Source organism: Nannospalax galili, unplaced genomic scaffold (genome assembly GCF_000622305.1).
Source record: "Nannospalax galili isolate Female #2095 unplaced genomic scaffold, S.galili_v1.0 scaffold453, whole genome shotgun sequence".
Lineage (NCBI taxonomy): Eukaryota > Metazoa > Chordata > Mammalia > Rodentia > Spalacidae > Nannospalax > Nannospalax galili.
Window position 1 is genome coordinate 1965846 of NW_008334081.1, and position 17079 is coordinate 1982924.

At 53.7% G+C, this 17079-nt stretch overlaps 1 protein-coding gene across 1 annotated transcript in view; it reads right to left on the minus strand.

Moving 5' to 3' along the window:
* Positions 1 to 3632: 3632 nt before the first annotated feature.
* The window catches only part of Kif1a (kinesin family member 1A), an 89146-nt gene continuing 75699 nt past the window's right edge, over positions 3633 to 17079 (minus strand). The window contains 11 exon segments of the mRNA XM_017797166.2: positions 3633 to 6766; positions 7578 to 7696; positions 8478 to 8670; positions 9162 to 9314; positions 10165 to 10289; positions 10851 to 10928; positions 11433 to 11633; positions 12311 to 12456; positions 12840 to 12901; positions 13643 to 13776; positions 14708 to 14822. Coding sequence (XP_017652655.1) covers positions 6724 to 6766; positions 7578 to 7696; positions 8478 to 8670; positions 9162 to 9314; positions 10165 to 10289; positions 10851 to 10928; positions 11433 to 11633; positions 12311 to 12456; positions 12840 to 12901; positions 13643 to 13776; positions 14708 to 14822 — 1369 coding nt within the window. The 3' untranslated portion in view covers positions 3633 to 6723.

Below are 17079 nucleotides of genomic sequence, written 5' to 3' on the forward strand. Positions count from 1 at the left end.
TATTCGCATCAAGGAAAATAAACGGATACGATGAAATTAATCAAATATCTGCTTCGGAGCAAGGGCCTCTGCTGAGGTCTCCTTTGTGTTTCCCTCTGGGTTGACCCTTTGTGCATCTTTTCATCTGCTTGATTACTGTCCATACATCCTTTTCGGCGAGCATCTGTGTATGTCTAATTAACTTTGAAATTGGGTTGTTTGCTTTTTTAAAGATTTATTTTTTAAAAATTCTGTCTGTGGGGGTGTTAAATGCACATGAGGGTGGGTACCCTTGGAGGCCAGAAGTGTTAGATCCCCCTGGAGCTTGAGTTATTGGTGATTGCAAGCCACCCAACATGGATACTGGGAACCAAACTCAGGTTCTCTGCAAATGTAGACTGTGTTCTTTAACCCCCGAGCCCTCCAGTCCCAATTGTTTGCCTTTCGTGCTGTGGAATTTTGAGGCTTCTTTGTAATCTGTACAGGCCTCTTATCAGTTATGTACTTTATTGTGAAGGTTCATCTTGAGTTGATGGATTTAGAATCACCATGGAAATAAATCTCTGGGCATGTGCATGTGGGATTAGCTAAAGTGGGTTAAATGGGGGATGAGGACCCACCCATTTGCGGGCAGTATCACTCCATGGACTGGAGTACTAGGCTGAATGAAAAGGAGAGAGCCAGCTGAATGCCTGCATTCATTGCTCTGTGTTCTGACTGTAGAGAGGGTGTGACCAAGCCACCTCCTACCTGCCACCATGACTTCCCACCTTGATGGACTGCCGCCAAAATAAACCCTTACTTCCTTGAGTTGATTTTGTCAGGTATTTTGCTGTGGCAATGAGGTAAGTTACCAAGACATTCACCAAGGCCATAGAAAACTTTCTACCCAGAAGTCTTAGAGTTTTAAAATTCATATTTAGACATGTGTTCCTCTTTAAGATAATTTTGTGTATAGTGCGAGATGTGGGATGGGGATAATTTTCACATAGATGTTTTAAAACAATTTGCTTTCTTTTGTAAGACTAGCCTTTATCTCTTGAATTGCTTTTAGACCTATTTTAAAATCCTAAAAAGCAGTGCTGACATTTTAATTTTTATGTGCAGTTTTATGAATTATTATTAATTTTTGGCTTTTCCAGACAGGGTCTCATACTGTAACTCACGCTGATCTCCAACTTGAAGCAAGTCTTCTGGCCTGCTTTCATCTCCCCAGGGCATGAGCCGCCATGCCCAGCTGTGAATGTTAAAGAATATATGTGTTCATGTGGTCACCTCAACAATCAGAGCACAGAATAGTTCTATCATCCCAGAAAACTCATGTTAACCAGCTGAGGCTGCCCCCACCACAGCCCCTGGTGATCACTAATCCCCCAACCCCAATCCTGTCCTTCTGAGAATGACACATGAATGCATCCATGTGAAATGTAAACTTTGGAGGTTAGTTCTTTCCATGCAGTGTGTTTGAGATTTGCCCAAGGTTTTGCAGGCACTGGTTCGTTTTTATGGCTGCAAAGCTTTCCATGGTATAGACTGGTGTATCTTACCATTCATATTGTGAAAGACATTTGAATCATTTTCAATTTGGAGCAGTTGAGAAGAGTCATTTTACACATCGGCCTGAGCATAGCCTTCCATCTCTCCAAGGCAGATCTCTAGCAGTGTGAAGCGGACTAGAGTTTTGACCTTTTTCAGCAACCACAGTGTCCTCAGGACTCAGCCCTGGTGCTTCCACAGAAGACATGGAGCTGTCAATCAACGTTTGGCAAGCTTTCACCATGACAACCATAATAGCTTCAAATGTCCCACAGCTGCTTAGCACAGTCCCTGGTGAGCAGTTCTCCCAGGCCAGGCCAAGTGGCCAGTTCTTCTGATGCTTGTTCCCATGTCCCAACTCAGTGTGAGGCCACTGTCACCCCTGCCTGGAAGATGATCTTTCTTGTGCCCTGAAAGAGTCTACAAAGCCTTCATAGCCCCCAGGACACTCAGGGAGGCAGAAGACCCTGAGACTTTCACCCCCAACTCCTAGACCATGTCCAGGCCCGCCAAGGAAGGAGACCAACAGTTACATCCCCTAAGGAAGGCACCAGTGGCAGGCCAAAGTGGAGGGGCCCCTGACTCCCTTCTTCCCCACTTGGGCCCATTCCTCCTCCCTGTTATGCCACCCCAGAGCCTGGCTTGGGCTGTGGAGAGCTGGAGTCTGGATCCTGAGGCCAGGGCCCAGGAATATCCTGCTATCCATCCTAAGTAGTGGGCCCTGCCCTGAGCCCCTGCCCTAAAATGACTTCAGATCCTGGCCCTGAACTATGAAAACAACTGTTATCTCAGTTGTCTGGTGACCTCAAAGATGGCCCTGTTCAGTGGCCAAACTACACTATAGCTTCCCAGGGCTCAAGTGTCCCAGAGCCATGTTGTATCTCTGGGGAGCCAAACTCGGCTTTGGAGCATGTGGGAGAGATCTTGCCAGATCCTCCATTCCACAGGCACACCCACAGACTGGCTAAGTCCAGTGAGATCAGGGCCAGAAGACCACAAGTGTCCTATCCAAAGTTCAGGAAGTGGGGACAAGGTTAGCTCCTGCCCCCTGCTGCCTCTGGTCCCCACCAACCACAAGCCCAGAGCCTACCATGCCTGAGAGACCTACTCATTCCCCCAGCACTTGGTAAGTGCAGCAGTCCTACCTGCAGCCAGAGGGGGGCACAACAGGTGGTTCTAGAGCCTCTCTCTGCTCCCCACAGACCCATTCCTTCCTCTGGAGGTGACCAGCTCTCACTTGCAGGCTACAAAGATGACTGGGGTCTGCCCAACACCCATCCTCTTGTGGAGAATATAAGCATATATATTGTCTTTTCTCTCAAAGATTAAACTCCATTTTTTAAAAAGTAAAGACATCACGTGGCAGAAATCCCCCCTCCTCCAGGGGTAGCATTTTTTGAAATCAAAATATATGTTTGCTTCATTTCTCCCTAGAAACTGTGCTGCTCTGCATTAGCCAATCTCATAAGAAAGTGAGAATAATCTTTGACCACTTAAAATGAGGCACAGACCCCCCCCCCTTTGTGTTAGGAATAAAAATCCCAGGCAGCACCCCTCCCCCACCGGCTGTATTTGCCCATGTAGGTACAGCTGTGCACCCTTCTGTTGAAATTTTGCCTTGCTAAAATACTTTGGATTATGTGATCATTTTCTTGAGACCTTAGACCTAGTTCTTACATGCCCATAAATTATCAATGGTGGCCCTAAACTTGCAGCTCAGCCCTCGGCAAGGCCAGGGCCCTGTGTGTGAGGGTCTCCTATCGGTACCCCTATGAAAGTGTGAGGCTCTAGGACCTGGCATACACCCCATGGGCTGGAGGCTCTGAGACCCCAATCCCAAATGCTGCTGGTTTGAAGCAACCTGACTGGAACCTGGTACACACAGGTGGGGGGGACTTGGGACAGGCTCGGCTAGCACACCTCTTGTACCTCTCGCCCTTCAAAAATCTCCCATAATCTGTCCTCTCTATCCTCCTAAGAAGCCACCCCACCCCACCTTACCCATAGGCAGTCAGTTTCGTCTCTGGACTGTGCTGGATAAGGGCACCTGCACACATTTTCAGCCACATCCAGCAGACAGAGGCATAAATAAATAATAAATAAATAAATAAATAAAATAATGTGTATTGCATAAGAGCCACTTTTATTTTCTTAATTGGACAGAGCCCTAAGTGCACACAAACAGTACAGGAGCCTACAGCTAACACTCAGGTGTAAACAGCAGGAAACTAGTCATTACATTGGATGGTTACAACACAGAGTCCAGGGGGTGCCCACAGCAATACGTATGTACAAGTCAGGGATGCAGCCTCTGAGCTGCAAGGAGTAATCGGGACAGACAAATTACAGAGGGCCCAGGCCCAAGGACACACTCAGGTCAGCCAGGGTCTGTCCATGCTGGGGACTGCATGGCTTCAGCCCCAGGGGTAAAGGAATTTGCCTCCTGGGGTCCCCACACTGGGTGAAGCTGGCAGAAAACCAATACCTCAGCCTTGGTCACATCTATAACATCAGCCATAGTTCAGTAACCCTGAGGTACCCAGGGGAGTGGCTCCAGGGACCAGGATGGATGAGGAGGGCCATTTAATATGGCTGTCCTGGGCGTGCGCGCACGTGTGTGGGTGTGTGTGTGTGAAAAGAGAGGGAGAGAGGGAGAGGGAGGGAGGGAGAGAGAGAGAGAGAGAGAAAGCTGAATAAGATGTTGGCATGATTGCTTAGAGCAGGAGGCCCCAGATGTATTACCCAGGCATGACTAGGGTCTCACAGGAGCCCAGCCCCCTCCTGGACTGCAGAAATAACTCACCCTTCCAGGAAGGATGATCACCCCAAATCAAATTGAAGCCATAGCCTGAGCAGTATCAAGCATCAAAACCAAACTGCTTGTGGAGGTGGCTTTCTGATTCATGTCACTTTCTGTCCTCAGCAGGAAACAGAGACCTCAGCTAGGAAGACTTCCTTCTGCACCAGGGGACACGAGGCCCCCACCAAACCAGGTTTCCATGTCATTAGGAATGTTGGAAGAATGATCTTCAGCTGTTGGATAGGGAGGCAGCGCGGGCATGAAGAAACCAGGTTTCCTGAGTTGTAGACAGATTTCTTGCACCATCAATTCTGGTTACTATGCTCTGACTTGGGACCTTTCACAGAAGCAGGGGGGTCCATCTGGGTTCCCAAACAATTCAGGATAGCACAGGACCAAAATAGAATGGCCTCTGGATGGTGGAGGGACTCGGAGTTCCTTCCCTTTTCCACAGCCCGACCCAGGCACAGGTGCTCTGCAGGTTGGCTGGCCTCAGACACCCACGTGCTGGGTGGAGCCGGACTCTTCCAAGGCCACAGCTTCAGGTTGGCTGACCTGAGCAAGCATGACAGGCCCGACTGCCTCTCTGCCTGCTGGGGGCTGCGCAGCCTTTGGGAACCAAATAATTCAAGCAACTCACTCTGTCCACTTTTCTTCCCTGCCTCTAGTTGGTCCCGAGTGCCACAGTACGTTTGTTAAGGACACTTTTCTCTCTCCTCTCTGTGTCAAGCCTCCGAGGTGCTGGACAGCACAGGTCACTTGGTTTCTGGTAGGATTTAACCTTGGTCTAGATGCTTTGATCTGAGATCTTAGTAGAAAGCTTTACCCTAACACTTCCTAGATAGTTTCCTGAGACCTGACACTAAAGATGAGTGTCCCAGGTCTGGGGGTGAGGGTGATGGGCATGATGGAGACCACGCATCCGGCACCTGAGCCCAGGAATGGAAGGGCAATTTCTCAGCCTTAGCTGGGTTCACACTGGCTGGCAGGTGCACACACTGCTACCAGCGTGAGCTCAGATGTCACCCTGAATCCTGCTGCCTGATAAAGGGCAAGGGGATTGGACAGTTATCTCAAGAGACCCTGAAGCCAGAACTTTTCCTATGGCCTCTAGCTAGGAAGGATGGTTTGACACCTCAGCCTCAGGAGTGTCCATGTGTCATGTCAGTGCCATGTATAAACAGCCTGAACTGACAGGGAGCTAAAACTCACCAGTTCATCCAGACAGGGGCAGGAGCTGGCCATGGAGGAGGGAGAGATTTGGCATGGCTAAATGTGGAGTATACCTGCTCCCAAGAGGGGACTTGAGGTTTGATTGCTGGATTTCCAAATGGTCCTGGGGTGTAGCAATTTCCTCAGATGCAGGAGAGAGCCTCTTTATGAAGACAACCATATGGTCACCCTCATCTGCCTAACTAGGACCCACATCACTCACTGCCTTCTCTCACTGGGACTCAAACTCTACTCCCCTGAGCAGAGAAGACTGTAAGGAATCCAAAAATCACAGACCTTCCAGAGCCACCTGGTACTCACACCTCTTCTGTCTGACACCCAAGGCTACAGTGAGACTCCATTCAGAACACCAACTATCTCTGCTGCCCACAACCCTGTGTAAACCCAGTCACCAGCCGAAGAGCCTGGACACAGCCCAGTGAGGACCAGTACACACTAGCTAGCAGGTACTGACCTTCTTCCTCCCAACCCCACTCAGGACAGTCACCATACCTCTGCTCATCCTCCCCACTCGAGGGGAGAAGCTGTCTGCACTGCTCTTAGTCCTGTACTTTTGGAAACTGTTCCCTCAGAAGCGGCACACACCTTCTCAGTTGCTGACGTCGCAGCACCCGCAGATCCTTTCACACACATACATGCTGTCCAGGTGTGCCTCAGACAAGAGTGGCAAAGGCAGAGCACCCCTGTGCCAACTGTGAGGAGCCCTGGTTTGTGCACACACCTCCCTCACTACCCCCTAGCGGGCTGGAAACATACATGGGAACCAGGGCTGGGGCTCCACCTGAATCTTGCAGCTTTATCTGTAGGCATTAGAAATAAATACTTAGAAATAGAACACAGTCTTAATTTCTCCATGGACTGTTTCAACATCACTAACTAATGTATATTAATTATAAGTCTGTCTATGCTTAAAAAAATATTAGAATGGCGGCAATACCCGGGGTCTTGTGCCCTCTGACCTTTCTGGTACACCAAACTTAGCAGTTTTGGAAGAAAAACACACACGGCCTCAGAGGGCACAACTGGTCATGTGGCACAGGCCTCCACCAGAGGTGGGGTTGCTGGGCCCAGCACAGGTGTTCCCTGGTCGGGGAGGGGCTGAGCAACAGATGACAAGACAGATGGGCGAGGACAGGGGAGTGGTCTGGGCCTCAGGGTGGCAGGAAGGTTCCAACTCAGACCCGCATCTGTGCAGACTTCCTTCGGGAGAGCTTGGACCTAGAGAGAAGGTGGGAAAGCTGTAGTGAAGGCTGAGAGTTGATCCCCAGGCCCTCCAGTAGCCAGAGGCAGTTCAACAGACCTCCACGCCACACGGTAGAACTGTGTCTCTGGTCCCCCTCACACAGAGACTTTCTCTCTGATTTATAAGTCCTTCGGGAGTGGCGTTAGAGACCATAGTCCTCCCTGTGGCTTTCCTATATGCCCTTTATCAAGTCTGTGATGTTGGAGGGCGTAAGGTCCCACCCACCAGGGTCTGGGTCCTCCCTCTCCTACTTTCCCTTTGTTAAAGTCCACTCATTAGAGTCTGCAATCAGAAAGTCTCCTTAAGCTGGGTGTGGTGGCACACTCCTTTAATCCCAGAACTCAGGCAGAGGCAGGCAGATCTCTGTGAGACTGAGGCCTGCTGGTCCACATAGTGAGCTCCAGGCCAGCTGGGGCTACAAGGACTCTGTCTCAGAAAACCAAAAAAAAAAGTTTCCTTGTGGACTTATCACTTCATGGCCAGCAATACACAGGAACGAGAATCAGCATGTTCAAGAATACCCCAACATGGCCAGTTGAGGTGGTGCACGCCTTTAACCACAGCACTCAGGAGGCAAGAGGTTACAGAGGTCTCTATGAGTTTGAGGCCAGCCTGGTCTACATAGTAAGTCCCAGGCCAGCCAGAGCTATATAGTGAGACCCTGTCTCAAAACAAAAAAAAATAAAGTCCAAGGGAGTGCTGAGCCCTGGGTGCTCCAGCTCTCAAGAGCTGGGCATCTGCTAGGTCCCCATGTGGTCTCTATCTCCCTGCCCAGCCAGCCCTTACCGAATGGTCCCAGCCAGGAGCGGGTTGAAGGCATACAGCCAGTCGTGCATGTCCTTGTCACTGTTGGCCTGTAGCAGGATGCCGCGGTGCTCTGTGCATACAGCAAATGTGTTGGGTGTCTGCAAAGGGAAGCTGCTGGTGAGAAGGCTCTGTGGTGACACGGTAATCACCACTGATGGGAGGAGGCCTCTGGGAAACCTTCCACAATGGTGGGTGGGAGAGAGGGCCACATGCCACAGCACAGCCCTGGGGAGGGAGGTCAGGCTTCTTTGCAGATCGCATACCCTGTCCTGACCACACAGGGCTATAGCTCCCTTCTGGAAGCCTCTAGGGTCAGGAAACCTGTCCCAGGACTATGCTCAAGCTGCTCTGTAACCTTAGGAGATACATCTGCCCCTCCATGGGCCATGTCCCTTGCCTGGGACGCTGTGACCTGCCCTGTGCATCCGAACCCTGTGTTGGGTGTGTGGCAGCTGAGTTCATACCACCTACTCTCTACTCCAGGAAAGAAAAGGTTCTCCGGTGGGTGCTTTAGCCTCCTCCCAGATGCTGGGAGAGTCTTCCTTCCCAACCAGCTGCAGGAGCCGGGCACCTGCACTTGCTTGAGGAGGGCCAGCAGGCAATGTCAGGGGAGAAGCGCTCATTAGAGCTGTGAGGCTCTGCCCAACCTGCAGGGGTCGTATCATCTGCTTTGGGGTCCCCAGGGCAGGACCTGGCTATTGGATATTGCTTGGGGGAATGGAGGCACCCGCCATAATCAAGAGCGGTCACCAGGACCAGCTCTGTGGAGGCCTCAGCGTGACTGGGAGCAGCAGTGCCAACACTCCCATGCAAGGCCACAGGAAGACGATGCCCCCTCCCCTGGGGACGCAGCACATCTAAGCTGGGCCCTGGCCGCACCTTGAGCATGGCCTGCTGGTCCTCGCTGTACTCCACCTGGGCAGTAGAGAGGTTGAGCACAAACCTCTCCACGGTGTCCTTGTCACTGTTGTACATGTAGGCGTAGGGGCGCCTCACCACCACGAAGCGCTTGGCCCAGCCAGCTGTGTGTGGCTCCAGGAAGTGCAGGTATCCCTTCTTGGAGACAATTGGGCTGTAGAGCAGGGACAACTGTTGGCTCAGGGATCTTGGGCAATCAGTTGGGGTGTGGGACCCAATGTCAGGGGTTCATGCCCTACCCTCAGAAAGAGAGTGGCCCAGGCATAGGGGGGTATCCTGGCAGACCTCACCCTGGGGTGCCCAAAGTCAGAGCCATCAGCCTATCTTTGGGATATCTTCCCTAGCTTCCAGTGAGAAAATTTGGAAAAACAAACAAAAAAACCCCTAAAGTTCTAGAGCTGTCACCCAGTATCAAGTGCCCACAGCTCTGTCCAGGGTCCTCAATTCGGTCCTGGCTCTACTCCAGTCACCGGCCCTTTACTCTGTTACCAGCTCTGTGCATGGGGGCCAAGGGAACTGGCTGACCCTGATGTGCAGCTGCCTGCACATAGGTGAGGGGTCCTCTGGCACCAGGCTCTGCTCTGCACATGGGTTGCTTGCTAGTGTGTCTAGAATGCTCCTGCTTTAGATGAGGACCTCACAGACCTGACTCGGATCTCCTGGATGTCAGGGACCAGTAGGCGTTGGGGCTCCTTGTCTGCCTCTGTTGCCCGGGCAGGGGAGGGAGTCTTCTTGGAGTCAGCTTCTGGCAGCAGCTCAGGCTCTGGGCTCGCAGGCCGGGAGCAGGGCTGGGGGGTCCTGAAAGCAGAAAGGTGTAGTTGCCTCCTATTGGGGATCTGCAAGAGGCCGGGGTCTGCCTGAAAATGCCCTTCTCAGAGTCTCTGGGCAAGCCTTCAGGACTGACAGGCTGTGTCACCAGCTGGAGCTCTGGGGCCCCACAGAGTCCACTTGGCTCCAGGGATTCTGGGCTGGGTGGGAGAGCTCCACAGTGGCCTGTGGCCTGCCAGGGCAGGCTCTGCAATCTGGGGAGACGCCATTCCTTCCCCAGGACACTCTCCACCCTCCACCCTGTGTGGTGGCAGATCCAGCTTCTTTTCCTCTTGAAAATTACTGCTGGTAGCTCAGTGTTCACCAAGGCAAGGTGCCTCAGGACAGGCTCCGTGATTTCTGCCTTTTTTCCTTTTTTTTCTTTTAAAAAAAAGTCCAATGCATTTTTAAGAACGAGTGAAAGTGACCTGAACTCTTAGGAGTCAGACACAGAGACATTAACAACAGGAAGTGGTCTCTCCTTCCCACACTTTGATGCAGACTCAGCCTTCACTTGCAATCCTGGCACCCCAAGTTTTGTTCCATCATTTTTTCTCCCTGGAATATTTTATGAGCCCTGTCACTGGAAAAAAGTGTTTTCATTTGTTTTTCTCCTTTTGGGTGTTTATACCCCAACGCATCTCTCACTTGTGCCAGCGAGGAGCTGGAGGCCACAGCCGTGAGTCAGGCACTCTAGAAAGGCCAATATACCTTCCTATCAGGCCCTGCAGGATCCGCAGCCCCCCAAATCCTTCCTCTCAGTTCCCCGTGCCCCAAGTCTCAGTCACTGTTCTTGTCTTGTGGTGCCAGAAAATTCCCTAGTAGCACAGAGCTCACTCACCTCACGTCGGAGGCACCATAGCGTCCTTCAATCAGAGAGGGGCAGGTAGATGAGGGAGTGAGTGTGGCTGTGCCCAGTGGGGACATGGATGGGTCCCGCATCAGGGTGACAGACATCTCAGAGAGCTGCGAGGGAGAGGAAGGCTTCCTTAGGTGGGTCGCTGCGCCTCTAGGGGGATGGGGCTGTCTGCATTGACTTTCTGTTTAGTGTAGCTGAGTCCGGCTTCCCCGCCTCAGCTCAAGATGTCCCCCTGCCCTAGTACCCCTGACCCTTTCTTAGCCCCTATAGAACCCTGCTTATTCCTCCCAGGGCTTCCTGACCCAGGAGGCTTCCTCCTTCGGTGGCTGTGGGGAGTAGTGAGTGAGCTTTTGGAGGGGAGCAGGACCTCCAGGATGAGGGTCCCAGAAGGAATAATGACACCCAAGAGATGGAGAGAGAGCAAGCAACAGTTACAGACATCCACTGTGTGGTATGGGCCAGGCGGGGCCCCTCACTCACACGCCAGCTTCCTTAGACCCCGAGCCCAGGGCAACTAGCTGGTTAGCCATGAGGCAACGTTACCCACCGGGCAATGAGCATTGAGCTCCTATGAAAACCCTCTTGCTTTTGCCTGGAGGGGCCAAGACTGTTCCTGACCACAGTCCAGTGGGATGCTAGAGCCCTACAGGCATGCAGGCCCCACCCACCTTACTCTCACTGGCGCTGATGCAGACGTGGCTGTGGGTATACTCTCTGTTGAACGTGTGCATAAGGAGGCGTAAGCACTGCAGGTAGAGGACACATGGTCAGACTTGCGCTGATGGGCACAGCCAGGCCTCCACCTACTCTGCCCCAGGCATTGGCAGATGGGAGTAGCTCAAGAAAAGCAAGCAGAGGTGGGCAAGATCGCCATCAAACCAGGGGACGGGGCAAGCTGGGGACCCCCTACCCCCAGGCAGACTGGGAGGCAACATCTCCTGAAGATGTGAGGCCTCCCTGGTAGCCTGTCCAGCAGCAGTAAGGTGAGCCCTGGATGGAGGCAGTGAGGTCCCCATCGGCTCAGCGATTCCAGAGAGGGCAAACTGCTGGGTGGAGTCTACAAGAGCTCCACACTGAAAGCACAGTGGGTGAGGTAGTAGGCAAGTGGACTCAAAGCCCCTGCCCTCCAAGCTCCTCGAGTCTCTTGACTAGAGCTGGCCACAGATAAGGTTAGGCTGCTGGGCCACCCTGGAATGACCAGAGCCCGTGAAGACGGGGTCTTGGCCACAACACCCACTGGTCACACCTACCTTGACAGCCAGCTCACGCTGCCTCTCATTGGGAGTCTCCAGAGGTGACGGCTGGCCCTCGGCTGACAGCGGGGAGGAGGCACCTGAGGAGCTGCGGGACTCCGAGTCCTCACTGGAGACGGGGGACAGTGCCTCGGGGCCGGGCCGCTGGGTGGTCTCTAGCTTCTCCCGCAGGAGCAGATAGTGTCGTGTCTTCTCCACCTGCCAGGGGAACCAAGGTGAGTGGTCTTTTCCCATGGAGCAGGTAGCGTTGTGTCTTTTCCAACAGCCAGGGCAGGTAGCCAGCAGCCCCGCTCAGCAGCAAGGGTCTCTGGTCAAGGACAGGAAGGTCCATCCTGTCTGGGTTACAGCTGGTGACCTGAAGACCACGATGCTGGCAGAACTCAACACTCCTATGTGAGAACTGTGGTCTCCTTCACAGACAGCTGGGCATCATGATGCTCTTGGACCCTGAGGTGAGCCGTAGACTGCACGTTCCCTCCACCCAGGTCTAGGGAGGCTCTGTCTCCTCTTCCTGCTTCCCATATACACCCCATAGCTGGACTAAAAGTACCAGCTTTGGAGGGTGCGTTCCCACATTGGAGCCACAAAGCTCCATCTGTTTTTCTCTCTAGACTGTTGTCACCCCAGTCCAAATGCTCCCTAAGAGGTTGGAGAATAAGCCTGGTCTAAGCTGGCTGTGTTTTGGGGATAAGCAGTTTAAGGCGCCTATGCTTTACCCTGGCCTGTATCTCCTGCCCACGTGTCTTCAACACAATGGGTCCCATGCACCTGGAGCATCTCTGGCTTTGCTTTGGGTCATAGCTGTGGTAGACCCAGTGACACCCATCTAGTTCTGCCAGGCTATGCTTCTTGGTCCTCAGTACTCCCACCCTTACCTCCTGTAGGAGGCTCAGTTTCTCCAGCTCCCACTGGTGATCCAGGATCAGGCTGTCACTCCGTGGCCTCCAGCCAGCCAGGTTCTCCTCACCCCGGACGTAGGCCACTGATGTGTCCAGTACCCGCCGGCGCCGCCGCTGCATCCCTGCATGGGAATGGAAACTCTAACCTTCTGACACCAGGTTCCTCCAATGCTGGGGGCCTAGCTGCTGAGACTCCCCACTCCTATGGGGTCAAGATGGGCTCCCCTGGGCCTTGGTCCATCCTGAGACCACAGGGCCATGCAGGCTTCACTAATAGGAAGCTAACAGTCCTTCATCCACAGGACTATGACCTGGAGGCCATAGTGGCCAGCAAGCCTGACACTCCCCCTCCGTCCTCCCATCTGAGAACACCCTAGAGGCTGCAAGGTGAGCACCCACACTTTGGTGAGGCTCCCAACTTAGCAGAGTGGAGGCCGAGCAGGCCAGGCACCTCAGGGCGCTGACTCTTGCCCCAGCAGAGTGAGTGAGCAGGTTGGTCTCCTACCTGGGCTGCCTGCGTCGGCCACGTGGCACAGGCTGAGCTCATACACACCTGTCACACGGTTGCTGATGGAACACAGGGAAGGGACATGTTATCACTAGGCATGGCAATGGGGACAGGCAGACAGACCAGGAACCAGCTCATCACTGTTATGGACACTGGGCACAGGTCTCATCACAGACCTCAGGCAGGTGGTCTGTCTCAGATGGGTGGCTAGTCAGATACTGAGTTGCCGTCTATCTTGCACCTCAGCTCTAGCTCAGGACCTAAAGGGCCTCAGCTTTGTGAGTTGAGTGGCCCTTCCCGGAGGCTGGAGCTCCCCAGGGAGTCCAGGTGCACTGAAGCATGAACATGTTTGTTCCCAGATCCTCAGCATAAGGCATGACCAGGCTCCACGGTCCATGCATTCCACAGAGAAGCCTCCTGTTCCTGGAACACCAATTCCACCAAGGTAGTCAACACAGCCCTCTCGTGGAGATGGGCCTTGCTGGTCACTAAGTCCTGATCCCCAGGCTCCTTCCTCTTCCAGTGCCCAGCAGGGGGAACTGGAAGCAGGGAGCTGGAGGGTGGATGGCAGGTCCTCACCCACCAGCCTGAGCTGGAGTTCAGAGGCTCCCTGATACAAGTCACAGGTGTGCCAGCCTGTTGGGGTATACCCAAGGCTGTTGTCCATGTTGAGTCCAGAATGGTGCGTTACACTTACACTGAGGGTGGGAGGAGGCAGCCCCCTCCCATTCCCTTGGTGGGCTCCCCCTCTGAGGCACGGGACACAGGCTCCCTCCTCTGTCCCATCCCAGTGGGCTCACCCCTCTGTGGCCCGCAGGCTCCCACTACCAAACAGGTTGCGGATGGAGCGTGAGGCAGGCAGCTTGGCATCACGGGAGTAGAAGACCATGCAGAAGTCCTTGGTGATGACAGCTGGCTGGGTGCAGTTCTCCATCTGTGATAGACAACAGAGGCTGCTGGGCACACACCCCCCAGAGTACCCAAGCCCCAGCTCACCCAGGCTCAGTGCTCACCCCTCCCCACCTTCCTCTAAGACACAAGAGCTGCACTGACAGGCTGCTAAGGCCTATGGGGGCCTTAGAGGGCTCTATGCCCAGCAGGAAGGTCTGTTCCTGCCCTTGAGAGTGGGAGGGAGCCAGGGCTCTGCCCCTACTGCTGAAGATAGGGGCCAGCAAGGTTTTCCAGGCTACCAAATACACTCTACTCCCTAGCTGCCTCAGCATAAAACCAGGGAGACACCCTGAAACCATGTGGGTCAAGGCTGATCCTGGCCACGCTTGCACACCTGGTCCTACAAGGTCAGTACATCCCTCGGCAGTGACACCGGTTAACTCCAACTGTGCATGGTAGGCATGTCATCATACATGTACCCTGAATGTTTGTGGGGACAAAACCCTACCATCATTTCTGAGACTAGGACCTTGCCACTGCCCCTGAGGCAGTCCCACACTTGATATCTAGAGTAATTAGGTTCTAAGGAAAAATGATCCCCTAGGAAGTGGCCCACTGTCCCCAAACCTCCTTCACTTTAGACACACATCCCAGACTCTAGCTGTGCCTCAGGGAAAGCCTGTGGGCTGCAGGCCCTGGGGACAGAGGGAGTGGCAGGGAAGTGCTTCTGCTTTTGTGCTTTCTAGAATATTGATGTAATAGCTGGTGGTGATGCAGCCATCTTGTAGTCTCGAAGCTGAAATCCACATACTGAAGATATTGGTATGAACCAACTGTGAGCACCATCATCAAAAATATATGGGTTTACTCAAGGACTTGAGGCATCCTCCGACAAAGAGTGGGGCCACTGGCCCTGACTGCTGCTTTACAAGCCCCTCAAGCTTTAGGGAGTGCCCTGGGTGTGGGTATCTTGCCTCAATGTAGGCAGAGAGTGTCATGTAGATTTTCTCCCGGTAAGGGGTGACACGATTCAGTAGGAGGGAATTGTGCATGGAGCTGTCCCAGGCTGCCTCAAATTGGTAGAAGGTTCTAGAAAAAAGCAGACAAGGTAAAAGACAACGTGTGGGGTCACTCCCTGTGGGAACGGGAACATGCAGACAAACACAGATGTGGGACAACTGCAGGGGGAGCCACTGGAGTCACAGGTTGGGAAGCTTGAGCAGTACCAGGAAGGACAGGCCCCTCCTCACTCAGGCTGGGACCAAGCAGGGACCTCCATGGGCCATCACCTGCCAGCCCCAGGTTCCTCAGCTCCATGGTGTGGACTGGGAGGAGTGGAAGGAGGCTCAGAGGACACATTAAGGACAAGGCAGGGAGAAGGCAGGGGAAGCAGGGGGAGCTACCCCAGCCTGAGCAAGGAGGCACCACCAGGGATCTACCAAGTTAGCCCAAACCCTCCTTGGCCCATCCCTTCCATTAAGACTCGCCCTGCCAGGGGAAGGCCCTGTGGGAGGATGCTTGGAGTGGAAACGGTGGCCCAGGCAGCAGCGTCCCACGGGTCCGAGAACGGCTCCATGGGAACAGCAACCTCGGGCTCTTCTGTATCTGTCTTCAGCCAAATTGTCAGTAGGGGCCCAGCTCTATGTAGGAAAGCTCAGGGTGGCTCCCAGGAGCCTAGGACTTTGCATTTACCATGGGGACCCCCTGCTTCACCAGCCCTTTATGCCCCTGCTCTGGAAGGAGGCTCCTTTATCCACCTTAACACAGATCTCTTGAAACCCCTCTTGAAGCCAGGGTTCCCTGGGAGGAAATTTGCCTTGGTTCATGGCGTGGCCACTCCACAGACTCAGCTCCATCCAAGCATCCTCCCAAAGACACAGCTTACATGGCCAGGCAGCAGCACAGGCTCCCACACCCTCATGGCTGGGCCCTTCAAGGACATGGACAGACTCCCTGAGGTGCCTGATCATTTGAGGGCTTGGCTGCTTTTCCTCCTGCATGACACTGTCCAGGGCATGGGGCACAGGGTCAACAGGTCAGGAACATTGAACAAAGCAGGCTGGGCAGAACACTGTCAGACACACATCACTAAGGAGAGGTCTAGGGAAGTGGAGACAGGGGGCTACTGGAACAGGGCAAAGAGCAGGCAGCCATCAGAGGAGAGGGAAAGGGACAGAGTAAGGGGATGGAACAAGCGAGGGCAGGAGAGAACGGTGCCTGTACCTAGTATCATTTCCGAAGGAAACGCTAAGGGCACAGCCAGGACACACGCACACACACAGAAGAGAGCGAGACGTCAGAATAGGCCTTCCACAGCCAGCACAGCTGCTGAGGGGCCCCCTGGAGCTCCAGCCCGGCCCCACAGATACCCCCATACCCTCACAGAGTTGCTTCCAGTGTGTGACCACAGGGATCACCTGTATCTCTGTGCTGAGCCTTATGGTATACCGGGTAACGGTCCCCATCTCATCAAGATACCCTTCAGACCCAGGGAGCTAACATGTGGGTTAGGAGAGGATCAGGGCTGGGGTAGGGCATCTTGGAGCCAGTATCACCACTAGATGCCAGGGTAGGACCAACCCTGTCACTTCTTGCTTGGGCCCTACCCACGCCTCCACTGTTCTCTGCCTTCCAAGTGTTTGAAGTGGCTTGCAACTTCTCTCCATTCTGAATGCTCTATGTGTAGACAGCCCCCTTGGACTCTATGCCGTTGGAAACAGTATGGCCTCCCCAGCCAGGGCATCCCCTTCAGGGACCATGTCTCAGACCTGTCCATGCCCCTCCACCCTGAGTGGAACATCCAAACAGACGAGCCTGGAGACCAACATAGATCCATAGCTTGACTGAGGGTGCGCCTGGGGACAGAGTGGGCTCTGCCACTAGGCCAAGGGTTGCCCAGCTAAAAGAAAGAAAAGCCGTGGCCCTTGAGTGTCTTCTTGCTGGAGAATTCCTCAGTCCAGCTAGGATAGGGCCTGGCCCTGCTCAGACTCCAGAGAGCTAGAATGTCTCTGAAGGTCTGACCATGAGGTGCCATTTGAGATAGGTGTGGCTTCACCAGACCCACGTCCACCATCAGGACTGGGCCTTTCCAAACACTGCCCTACCCTTCAGTGACCAGGTGGCCACCAGGGCAGACTCTGACATGGACAGAGCTATGAAGCTCCCATAGGTCACTTACAAACTAGTCAAACTGGTCAACCCTTGGTCTTGAAGGTCATCTGCTGGTTTGGGAGGGGCTGCACGCATGGGGCCTTACGACCAGTCTTAGCCCTGTTCCAGCCACACCTTACAGGGTGACAGGAAGCAGACTGTAGTGCTCCAGGGAATGGAAGAACGGTGGTCTCCT